General features: G+C 47.8%; 1 protein-coding gene and 1 long non-coding RNA gene across 4 annotated transcripts in view; one reads left to right on the forward strand and one right to left on the reverse strand.

The window, feature by feature from the left end:
* Positions 1-449: 449 nt before the first annotated feature.
* Positions 450-3,647, reverse strand: LOC129687996 (uncharacterized). Its single transcript, XR_008721852.1, has 3 exons — positions 3,571-3,647; positions 1,360-1,505; positions 450-673 (listed from the first exon to the last, which is right to left on the reverse strand). It is a non-coding gene; the product is annotated as an uncharacterized LOC129687996 (long non-coding RNA).
* A 9-nt stretch (positions 3,648-3,656) lies between these two features.
* Positions 3,657-12,515, forward strand: part of Nedd4l (NEDD4 like E3 ubiquitin protein ligase) — a 313,579-nt gene continuing 304,720 nt past the window's right edge. For all 3 annotated transcript variants that reach the window (XM_055622704.1, XM_055622705.1, XM_055622707.1), the window contains exon 1: positions 3,657-3,729. In XM_055622704.1, coding sequence (XP_055478679.1) covers positions 3,682-3,729 — 48 coding nt within the window. In that variant the 5' untranslated portion in view covers positions 3,657-3,681. The remainder of the gene's footprint in view (positions 3,730-12,515) is intronic.

Genomic DNA, 12,515 nt, shown 5'->3' on the forward strand with positions numbered 1-12,515 from the left:
AAGGCCTCAGGCTAACCTGCACAGGAGTCACCAGGGCTGCTACTTTTGACACTGACACCCGATCCACCCCCCCTCTGAGGACCCCAGACACTCCTCACGTGCATTCAGCGTACAAGACCACCGCACTGCGGGAAAGCTGGGACACATCTGCAAAGGACAATGATAGTTTTTAGGGTGTTCTTTTATGGCTTAGTGCTCGGCATCTCCCAGGAGCCAAACTAACTTAAACACACACACACACACACACACACACACACACACAATCAAGTGAAACTTTTTTTTTTGTCACATACAGTGTGAACAGAAAGGTTTCCCTCATAGATCTCGGGTAAATGTTTCATTTGAGCCTGTTGACAGAGGATGTTGAGTGATGTCACAGGTCATTCATACAGATCATGTAAATTGTCCATAATAAATGACACACAGCACATTTCCTACATATATTTTAATATAAACTTTTATTAGTTCTTAGATATAGTACACGTTCACCACGTATTTGGATCACAATCATGCCCCAGTCCCAACATCCATCCCGCAGTGAACCTCAAGGGCATGACCCAGACTGCAGGTGGCATAGGCTGTTGTGCTGGGCATAGGGAGGGAGCGGGATGATGGAGGAAGTATGACACCCCTCTACAGTGTCCAGATGGCTCTACCTGTTGTATGACGTTTCCTGGGGAGAGATGAAAAGGTGTACATTCATCTCAGAAAAGACCTGATGAAAGTTTCTCTAGTATTACTCAAAGGAGCATGGGTGACTCGGAATCAGCTACATCGTGGAAAGGCCCAGGTATACCTTCATGCGAAGCAGCTCCTGAAAGCTGTCTCCCTGGAGCTCCCTGCCCAACTTCTAGGCAGTGCTGGCATTCCCCTCAGCAATTTACTGTTTTTATGTAACTGTTTTTATGTAAGCCTCACAACCCTCTGAGGCAGTCTTAAGGAGTCCTCCTTAAGACTTCAATTTGGAGAGAATAGTTTTTTTTTTTTAAGCCAGCCTCACCGCTAAGATCAGAAATGATGATTTTTCTTAAGATTTGTTTTCTGTACATGGGTGTGCCTGCATGAGTCCATGTGTATGCACACGCATGAAGGCAGCAGAGCTCATTTGAGCCCTTGCAGCTGGAGTTATAGGCATTTGCAGAAGGGTGGGCCTGTTACGGCATCATCTCTCAAGCCCCCAGAAACACGGTTCTGTTTCAGGAAATGTAAAGAGTTGACTACCTTGTTCTTCTTGCCTATAACATAACATAAACTGCAGATGTGACAAAGGCCTGCTTGTATATGGTGAGAAGCAATGACTCCTGTTTAGATGGCTCATAGGTATAAAGAAGGGAATCTAAAATATTTCTCTGTGTGTACCTTTTATTAACGAGAAAAACAATCTAGGTTTGATAAATTGTAAAAACACAGGACAGCAGAGTTCTGTGATATTCTCTTTCACAATTCTTCTTTTTCTTTTTTTTTTCCTCAGAAGGGATCTTGTGGCTCCTGTTGGGTCTCAAACCCTGGACAAATGGAAGAAATGCCATTTAAAATATAAAAGGGGACCTGGCCGCCAGATTCTCCCTGCATCCCTCAGTCCCTACCTGTTACAGGGTATGGCTGGCATACCCCACTCTCTACCCTAAACTTTTCCAGCCCAGGGGCTAGGCTTCCCTTCCGCCAATTGCCCTTCCCTACATAATCCAGCCATTTTAGTTTCCTGATCTTTTCATCAACCCTCTTGGCTAGTCTCTTAGTTGGCAGCTGCTCTGCTTTCTCTCTTCCCCTCCCTCTCTCCTCTAACGGCTCAGGGTCATGCCCATTCTGGACTCTCTGATAACCTTTGGCTATGTTCTCCCACATATCTGTAATAAACTTTCTCTTGTCTTACCTTCCTTCCTTCCTTGCCCTTTCTTCCTTCCTCTTTCTCTCTTTCTTTCTGTTCCTAAGCACTATACAGACTGAATGGCTCTGAATTCCGAGGCTTCTGAGCAATGTGTCTTCAAAGAAAAGTCGTAACTAGAGGACACATTGCAAGGGAGGAAAGAGAGCTGGCGTTGGGGCTGGTGCTAGCACCTTTCCTTTTGATTTGCAGCGTGCACAGCAGATTGTCATTCACTAAGCTGGGGCAGGCCAGCTGTGTCTGTTGATCGTGTGAATCCTTGCCTCCTTTGGTGGAAACCCTAAGCACCCAGACAATACCAGACACTGGTGATTTCTTTTTAAAGGCAAACAGCATGTTCTTCCTGTTTTCTTTTCTAACTCACCACTGCACTCAACATTTTAGGAACAAAAGGCTTCTTCTCCTTTTTTTTTTTTTTTTTTTTTTAAGACAGTGTCTCTCTATATAACTCTGGGTGTTCTGAACTCACTATGCAGACCTGTCTGCACCTCGAACTCACAGAGATCCCCCTCAACCTCCCCAGTGCTGGGATTAAAGGCGTGCACCAACTCGCCCGTCTCCTAGCAAAGGCTTCTTGAAGAAAAAAAAAAAAAAAAAGCAGAGTGACGAATTTCTTATTTAAAGAAGCCTCTTGCATTCCTGTACATCGAAGGATTAAATGAAGGGCTTGTTAGAGAAACTCCCTAACTGGAACGTGGGAAGACTCCTGCGGTGGCTAATAAGTCTCCATCGTTTGCCTATGTAAAGGACAAACTTAAACTTAAATTTGGTATTTCACGTTGTGCCTCACAAAAAAACAAAACAACAACAACAAAAAAAAAAAAAACCCGGAGCTTTTATCAAAGAACTAGGCAGCCGGGTTTCAAGTGGGTGGGTGTGTACTCAGCGCGGGCGCAGAGTTGGTTTTGTTCCCAGTAGAGTTGACATCGGCAATGGCGACCGGCGGCCACACCGGGGCAGCCTCTCCTCGGCTGGCCGCCCGGCCAGGCCGATCGCTCTGGGGAATTGACACTGTTAGCCAAGTCTGGCCTGCCACAGCTGCCAAGAATTTAAAGAGGGTCCAGAAACACCGATCGTCGCCCTCTTTTAACGCTCTCGGAGATCCTGGGTTAAGAGAAAAAAAAAAAAAAAGATAAAAATGGACACAGTGGTTTTGTTGTTGTTTGCACTGGGTCCTCACGGCCCCGCAAAGTCCGGTCCACCGGGTCCCCCGAGCAGAGGGAAGCGGAGCAAGCGGGAGGGTCAGCCCAGCAGGCCCAGCCCGACCGGACGCGCCCCAGCTCGGCGCTCTGCGGCCGGTGACCCAGGAGGAGCGGGGGTGGGGTGGGCGTGGGGCGAACCACCCCCACCCCCGCGGCCCGCCCCCCAGCCCGGCCTGTGATTGGCTTGGGGGGCGCCAGTGCCCGCCCCGGAGAGCGGGAGGGTCCCCGCGGGCGCCGGGGCGGCGCAGGCGGGCCGGGCGGAGCAGGCGAGGGGCGGGCGCGCGGGTCCGGGGATCGCCGAGCGGGCTTGGTTGGGGGGGAGGCCGGGAGAGCCATCGGCGGGGGCGGGAGCCCGGCGGGCTCAGCGCCGAGCGGGGAGAGCTCCGGGCCAGCCGCCGTCCGGCGCGCTCTCGGAGCCGGCGGTCCGCGCGTCCCCGCAGCCTTCCGGGAGGAAGCGGCGCCGCGGCCGGGTGCAGCACTCACCTGCCGGCCCTTCCCCGCCGGGCGGCGCGGAAGGACAGAGGGTCGCGGTCCCGCGACGCACTTCAGCCCGTCGCTGCGGTCAGGACCCCGTGTGCGCGGGGCGCCGGCTCCATGGCGACCGGGCTCGGGGAGCCGGTCTACGGACTTTCGGAAGAGGAGGTGAGTTCCTGCCCGGGGATCTGCGGAGAGGGGACGGGGCCGCTCCTCTGCGAGCGTCCGGGAATCCTTCGATCCAGAGCGCTCCCGGCCGTTGGGTGGCTTGGTCCTCCCTCTTCACCCCGGCGGTGCGCTTCTTCGCCCGGAGCTCTTGGGGTGGGCGGAGGGCGCGTGCGCCGCTGCCCCGCGGGTCCCTTTCCTCCGCCAGCCGCGTCTCCCGGGGCTGTTGGGCAACTTTCCTGCTTATGCCCCTGCAGCCAGGAGTCCGTGACGTGTGTCACGTCTGGGTCGATACTGGGGTATCTGCGTGGCGCAGACGGTCTGGGGGCTGCTGGGGAACCTAGTGGCGTCCCCCCACCCCTACCCCGGGACTTTTCTTGCTAGTAGGCGCTCGGCAGCGGGTGTGTGCAGATCCCGGCTAGAGTTAGGGGTTGGGGGAAGGGGGGGACACCCGGAGAGTTGCGTGCGGCCGCTTCTGGGTCTTGCAAAGTCTGGAGCTGGCATTGTGCGTTCCGGAGTCTCCTGTGGTGGTGTGTGGAGGTGATCCGGGTAGGAGGCAGGTGCTGCGGGAAACTTAGGGAGCGCTGGTAGCCCTGCCATTTCTCGCCCCATCCAGAGGATTCTCCGGGGTGGGTGGAGAGAAGAAAGCTCCATTGATCTCTTTTTATTAATAAAACGAATTAAACAAGCCACACCCCCCAAACGGTCGGTTTGACTGGAGAGGGCTTTGTTTTTAAAAAACCTCGCTCGCTCATCGCGGTCCCCACTCCCCCTTTTGAAACGATCCAGCTAAATCACGGTTCAGCCCTCACTCGACCAGCCATTCTCGACTCTTATTGGTGTGTTGCTCTGCCAAAAAGGGGGGTGGGAGGCTTGTCGCGGGCGCGGAGTGACAGGCAGGCTGGATGGAGCAGGTAGGAGTGGCTCGCCATCTGGCGGGGTGCGCGCCCAGGTCTGGCTCCCCTTTCGAGAGGTGAATTTACAACCCATGAAGCATTACTCAGCTGGGAGGTATTTCCTATCCTGGTTGTGCATTTCATGGAAAGTGGATGCCTGGAAATTTGGGCTTTCTCGATTTCTCTTCCTTGCGCTCTCTCCTTTCTTTCTGAGGTTCCCTCTTTCTCTGGCGATGGGGGTGGGGTTTAAAGAGAGTCTATTATCTGAAACAGGCACACGTTATGGCTTTGCTTTCAGCAGCTTCCCTACTGGTATGATGGATGGTGTGTGTGTGTGTGTGTGTGTGTGTGTGTGTGTGTGTGTGTGTGTTACCTAAGTGTGAAATGAAATGGGTGTCCGGTGGTAGGCAGGGCACGCAGGGGTTGATTTTATTTTTTTGATGGTGCTAGATAGGCTTGCTGGACTGCTTGTGGTCAAAGAATGATCGCAATGCCAGTAATGTGTGATGTGTTTTTTGATTATTTGCCATGCTGTGTAGAATGAATTGTGTGTGTGTGTGTGTGTGTGTGTGTGTGTGTGTGTGTGCGCTTGTTACCTGGAGATGGGTAAAAGTGGAATTGTTTTGTTTACCCAGAGGATTCTCCTCCTAGCTCCTCATCTGGAGCTGGAAGGCAGTCCCAGCTCTCAGTGGTGCTGAGATACTGACTTTCCTAAACAAAGAGCTTCCTGGGTGAGGTATCAAGGGAGATGAAGACAGCTGTGTTTCATCTTAGGGTCTCTTCATTTTTAAAAATAACATGATTGTTTTTAAAAAGCTCCTTGAAAGAAGTATTTTGAGACTGTCTTGGAAAATGCATCTTCATAAAGGAATCCCTTCTGTCGCCGTTGTGCGCGCCCGCTTTGTTTGCACCGGCAGCCAGTGACAGAACGCACCTCGGGGGCACACCTTGCCACGTTTGTCTGTGAGAATCACTGCCGGTCTTGACTGGTGTGAGGTGTGGAAGCGAAGAGCATAGACCCAGTGTGGCGGGGCTTGCCTGTGACTGTTCACTTCTGCCTGTTGTCAGAGGGACTGAATGGGGGAGAGCAAGAGGTGATGAAGACACTGTCAATTGTGTATTGTCTTGCTACTGATGGCTCTGTTTAGTTACACACGCATCATACATGGCACAAAACAAGCCGCATCTGTGCCATCTTTTTTTCAGTTTTCTCTTCCCGATAGAAAAACGAGTGCCGTCATATTTCCAAGGTATTTGTTTGGTATGGGAGGTTTCTCTGTTCAGGGGGCCCATTGAAGACGGACAGAATGCTCCCATAGAATATTAACAACAAATTGTTAAATTCACTTGTCTGTGGATTCTCCCAAATTAGTCTGTAAGCAAACAAATGGGAGTAATTGACAGGCTCTGAAAGTGGAATGCCTAACCAAAGGAAAGGTACTGTGGGCTTGTCAAGTTGTGTTAAATAGGGTGCACTGGTGGGCTTCAAGTATCACAGGATGACACCCTTTAGCTGAAGACAGGAGTCAACTTGTACTTTCTCTGCAAGACAGGCACCGTGCCCAGGGTTTTCTTGTAAGGAGATGCGTGCTTGTGTTTAGTAGTGGCAGAAAGCATTATTCGTTTGGAATGAACTTAGTCATGTCCCATCTTAGAGAACCGCTGAGTTCTCTATCGCTATCAGTCAAGCATGGTGCTCACCCAGAACCTAGCAGGATGACAGAGCAAAAACCCTGTTGCTTGGGGCATCAGCCTGTGCTCTGGCTTGTGTACGGAATGAGAATGATTTATAGGTTTTCCTCCTATGGGTGTATTACTATGTAATTTTTGCTGTGCACTGCGGCTGAATTTCCTTGGGTGATTGATAATTCATATTCACTCTTATTTAAATCATGTCAGTTTCAGGAACCAAAATCAGGATTTGCCATCAGGAGTTTTGGTGTTGGAGGGATTAGCTAAGGAACAACAGTTCATATTCATGGCTGTGGATCAGATTTGGTTTTGAATCAGAACAGTTTGGACTAGTTTCTGCCTCTGGCTTTGGTCCTTGAAGGGCTCTTTTTTTGCTGGCTTGCTTATTTGTGGCCTTTTTTAGCCCATTTTGGCATAGCTTACTCATGAATACTATTGTTACTTTTTTGAAATCTTTCATTACACCTGAGATAGGTATCTTTATTTATTTTTTATTGGATGACATATCAGGAGTTTGAATGATAGCCTTCTGAAGAGATTAGCTGTGGTATCCCAACACGTAGGAGGCAGAGGGAGGGATGGTGAAGTTGAGGCGGCTTGGACCAAATGCCAACAGATGAACCACAAAACAAAAATCCACATCCGAAAACAAACAAAATGATAGGTGTGTTGCCTAACATACTTTTGGTGGCTAGAATGAGCAAATGGAGTAAAAGTGAAGGTCAGGTTGACGAGAGATGGGACTTGGATGCATCTCTTATTCCGTACACATAGGGTTTGCAGTGAGTACTAAGCCTTAACCATATGCTTCACTAAAAACTCTAAGGTATGCTGTTATTTCTGGCTGAGGGATGCAAGCTAAGAGAACTTCAGTGAAAACATTCAGCGAGTGAGTAGGCCTGTTGCTGTTGTTTTTAAAGCATGCGGACAGATCTCTCTTTTCGCCCAAGCACCTTGAGAGGTTTTCATAGCTACAAGATTATTCACGATAGTGGAAACTAAGCTAGACATTGTGTGTGGCATACGAGCACTCCTTGACCAAAGTTGACTTTTAGCCTTCGTTCGTGCAGCCTCCATACTGTGTTAAAGCTTGGGGAAACGATGAGAGACCTATCTTCTCTGGGTCATAGTCTTGCCTGGCAACAGAGAGTGGCTTCACCACAGTGAGCACTCTTCTCTATTGCCTTAGGGGTCTCTACTGACATATAAATAAGTATAAACTTGCCAGTGAATGCTTAAGGGTAACTTGGCTTTAGATGGCATATTGGTTTTAAGGGCACGGCTGTCTTAAGATGCATGGTTATTTTATGTGCCACTAAGAAGGAAAAGTAATACTGCTGTCAGTGTAAGTCCTACTGTCAATTTTAGGAAGCATCTACTGAGTGGATGTTAAACTACGGAGCAAGGATGTTTCAGAACTGTTGAGTTCTAGGATTTAGAAAAACCTGTTAATTTACTGTTAAGTTGTCTGCTTCAGAATCCCTAATCCTCCCAGTCAGGTCATTCCTAGTGCTATGTCAGGGTTGCTGTGTTCCCTCATAGGCTGCCTGGATTGGCTGCAGCACAGTTGCTAAACATTGAGAAACTAAAACAGAGTGGGTATACAGAGTGGCTTTACAGTACCATTTAGAAACTGCTGTTTTTGTTTGTTTGTTATATGTGTTTTTTTTTTTTTTTTTTTTTTTTTTTAATGCTAGAACTAGAAGCCAGGGCCTCGTCCCTAAGAAACAAGCCCTCACCCATTTTTTGAGCCTCTCTGTAGTTTAAGCACTTTTTGCCAGTAGGCAGGAAGATGGCATGCTGGAAGCTAACAAGGCTACATAGTAAGTCCTGGCTCAAGAAAAGAGTAACTTGGGCTGTTTCTAGTTATATCACACTGTTTTATTGTCAGGGTGCTTGGATTGTTTTATGACTGAAAAGCAGTTGCCTTAACTGAAGGAATAAAATAAATTTGTTGCATGTGATGAGAACAGAAGCCAAATGGGAATCCCGAAATGATAACAATCTCTTTAGCTGCGAGGGAGAACACGTACCTTGTGGGACTGGGGCATCTCTGAGACAGTGGGCCTGCCTATTCTTGGGAGAGCCATTTCTGAAAGTTCAACACAGGTTTGCTATGTGTTCAAAAGAAAAAGGAATGCCTTCAAGGAAGGAATTCTTGTGAACGGAGGAGATGTCACTGAGATATATACCGTAAATCGGTGAAATGGTTTGCATAGGAATTACATGTCATTAGAGCCATTTAACGTTATGAATCATTTTAGAATGTAACAACGGCACATTTGACTTCCTGCAGATTGGTAGAACCTGTGTTCATTGCTCATTTAATCACCTTTCTGCTTTGTGCAGTGTTTCAAATAGCGTAATAAAAACAGGACATAATGCCCGAGGCCTTGGGTTGGATCCATGTCCCTGGGGAAAACCAAAACCAACAACTAAAATGGCGCATTATATGACAGAATGAAAGCATATTACTTTACCTTTAAAAACATTGTTTTTAGTTAAAAGATGAGCTGAACAGATTTTGTTGTGGTCCTTTTGGTTTTTTTGTTTTGTTTTGTTTTTATTTTTCTTTTTTTCTTCCTTTTTTGAGACAGGGTTCCTTTGTGTAGTGCTGGCTGTCTTGGAACTCACCTTGTGGACCAGGGTGACCTCAGACTCAGAGATCTGCTTGCCTCTGCCTCCTAAATTCTGGGATTAAGGGGGAGGGGGACACCACCCCTGGGCTAATTTGTTTTTCTTTCATTTGTTTTGGTTTTTGGTGAGTAACAGTGCTGCGAAGGAGAGGAATACAGGAGAAGGGGGAATCTCGCAAGTTTTGTGTTTTGATGTTGCAGATGTTTGAATGGATGAATTTTCATTCTGATTTCTTAAAAAGAGGTGGGGCGTCTCGAACCTCCTGCTGCCTCTCAGCTCCAGACCTGTCTCCAGCAGTTGAGACTGTGCATGGGTGCCACCACTCTTGGCCTTGAAGTATCTGTTAAGTGGGAAGACAGCAACCCTTTGACAGTCCACATTAAGGAGGATGAAGAGACTAATTAACTAACATAACTAACTAACCCAGCGTTGGGATTGGCGAAGGGTGTGGGGCGGGTAAACGGATTGTTACTTCTCTTGTTGCAGTGTTTCAAAGGCAGCAGCACACAGACGCTGGCTTTCTCACTATAGGTGGCAATGTTTGTACTGTTTACTGTTCAGTGTTACTTTGGGCTCTGCTTGTTGGTATATTATGGAAATGAGAGCATAGTTTAGAGATAAAAATATAGAAACTAGATTTAGAAACCAATACTTTCTGTAAAAAACCCAAACCAGTTATTTAATAAAAACACCCAGAGTGCTGATTCTCAGTGGATACAGCCGGCAGCAGGAACCGCCCGTTTTCTGAGTGTTTTCAAGGTTGACGTTTTCAGGAGAGAGTCACAGGCTTTTAGTTTTAGGTTTGGAGAGAGAAGTCCCCACAGCGGACCTGCATGCAGAGGTCCTTTCTGCCCCAATCCTTTCTTGGCTGTGTAGAGATTGCTGATGCTCCTGGTTCTGTTATGTGTACCTTCCTGTAATTTCTTGTCCCTGAAGAACTGATTACTTAGTTGTGAAACAGATTTTTCTTTTTTTTCCCCCTTAAAACAGAATATCAGGGTTACCTGTATCCAGGTCTAGGTACTAATTTACTGTGGAGTCCAGGAGAACTTTGAATTTCCATGCTCCTGCTGGATTACAGGACTTATGTGATTCTGGAGATCAAACCTATTTAAAAGTGACTTTTATTAGCCTGATATAATTGTCTCAGGGGCTTACTGCCTCTGTCTGCTAACCTAGGCCCAGTCCTGGAAGTTTCTAGCCTCTGTACAATTTAATCTAGGCCTGGAATATTTTGAGTCTCTGAGATTTACTGCTGAATAAGATCACCCTTTCTAGCTCGTTCTGAACTCTGGATGGCTAGTTCAACTCAGTTGTCCTCGCTCAAACTCTTCTCCAAAATGACTGATTCGGTTTGGTTTTTCTCAGGTTCTCACTAAATTGCTCTGCTTGGCTTCAGGCTGACTCTAGCAATCTGTTCTAATCTTTTGGCTCCTTCTCATTCTCTGGTTCATTCTGTCTTTACCTGTGTCTGGTTTGTTCTCTCTTCAACCTGTCTCTGTAAAATTCTCCTGGTAAAACAGCCTCTGAATTCCATGAACTGAACTGCCACAAACTCAACTCCACTGCACTGCACTCAACTCACCGACTTAACTGAACTGCCTGAACAGCACTCACAGACCTGCATGCCTCTCTCTCCTGAGTGCTAAGATTAAGGGCGTGCACCACCACTGCCTGGACCTAAGCTTTTCTTTACCCGAAACTCTCTCAAGCTTGTTCAGGCTGGCCTTGAACTCAGAGATCTGCTTGCCTCTGTCTCCTTGCATTAAAGGCGTGTCTGTATTCCAGCTAGGGTAGCCATGTTGCTGGATTAAAATTCCTCTACAGACCCGGGGCTTTGAGCATGCTAAGCAAGCACTCTGTCAATTTAGCTGCATCACCAGCTCTGCTAGAGATGATTGATTCCCAGTACATGCCTGTAGCTCAGGTCCTAGCTGAAGCTGGTCGATGTACCTGTCTAGACTTCGTGATAGTCGTACGGGTTTGCTCTGAATTCAAATGGCCCAACTGCTAACTGTTGCTTTAATGCCCGAAGGTGAGAAAAGCCACCGCCTTCACCCCCCACATATCTGGGTAACTAGTTTGAATTTGATACTCCAGTTGACTTTTTGTCCCTGACTGCAGAGCCCTGTATTGATTCAAAACTCACCAAGTGTAATGTCAAGGCTCTCAGATTCCCTAAGCTCTCATCACATTCAGTGCTTGGTGACTTGGCAGACTGGCATCCTCAGAGAGTTTGTACTCTCTTTATGTCTTCTATTCCTCCCAGAGAAAAGGGCCTTTGAGAGATGTTTTCTTTTAGTTGAAAGAAGCTGTGATGTGCTGTCCATCTGGACTTGGAACATGAAAGGGCTCTTTGGGACAGTGGTCCCACAAAGAAGGACGTATATACACTGTGGGAAATGTCCTGCTGTGGGTGTGAGTGGCATCCAACTAGCTCCTTGCTGTTTGGTCAGGGCTCTAGGTACTGGAGGTTTTCAGCAGGCTGAGGCCAGGTGGGAATGGTGCCTGAGTGGCTATGGCATCTTTCTGCTTCCTGTTGCCCAGCCAGAGGGCATGTGCCCTGTTTGGTGGGGACCTGGATTGCAGTAACAAGATCCTGAGTATTACCCAGCATTTGGTTGTGCCTTTACCTTCTAATTACATTCCTACTTCCATTCTGACTCAGGGCCTGCTCTGAGTCCTTAGGCTCCACATGGGACCTGTCCCCTGTCTTTTTCTTTGTGTGTATGTGTGTGTGTGTGTGTGTGTGTGTGTGTGTGTGTGTGTGTCTTAAATTGAGCCAGGTATGGTGGCGCACACCTGTGATCCCAGCACTTGGGGAGGCAGAGGCAGGTGGATTGCTGTGAGTTCAAGGCCAGCCTGGACTCCAAATCGAGTCTAGGACAGCCAAGGCTACACAGAGAAATTAAGAGAAAGGGTTGGGGGGGCAGGGTCTCACTGTGTCTTACTAGCTAAGACAAGGCTAGAATTAAGTGTCTTCCCACCTCAGCAGTCTGAGTTCTGGGATTGCATATATGCATTGCCGTGCCTGGCTTACAATGTGTGTGTGTGTGTTTAAACATATTGTTAACTTACCCTCTTGTAGGTAAAAGACTGAGATTGTTTTAATAGCGATAAGTACAGCTGGAACCTGTGGTGGCTAGCACCTTCCTACCTGAAGGAGGTCATACTGAGTTGATCCAGTCAGTTGCACTTCTGTTTCAAGTGAGTGGGTTTTTATTGTAGTTTTTTTTTGTTTTGTTGTTGTTTTGAGACAGGGTTTCTTTGCATAAAAGTCCTGGTTGTTCTGGAACTTGTTGTGTAGACCAGCTGGCCTCAAGCTCACAGACATCTGCCTGCCTCTGCCTCCCAAATGCTGGGATTAAAGGTGTGTGCCACCGCTAGTAGGCTGCTAGTGAATGTTTAAAAATAACACAGTGAAGCAGATGTTTAGACCAATCTCATGTTATTTGTTTATGTATTATCGGTACTTTGCCTGTGGGTATGTACATTTACCACAAGCGTGCCTGGTGTCTGCAGAGGCCAGAAGAGGACATTGGATCCTCTGGAATTGAAGTTACA

The sequence above is a fragment of the Psammomys obesus genome, unplaced genomic scaffold (genome assembly GCF_907164565.1).
Source record: "Psammomys obesus unplaced genomic scaffold, mPsaObe1.curated_primary_1811, whole genome shotgun sequence".
Classification (NCBI taxonomy): Eukaryota; Metazoa; Chordata; class Mammalia; order Rodentia; family Muridae; genus Psammomys; species Psammomys obesus.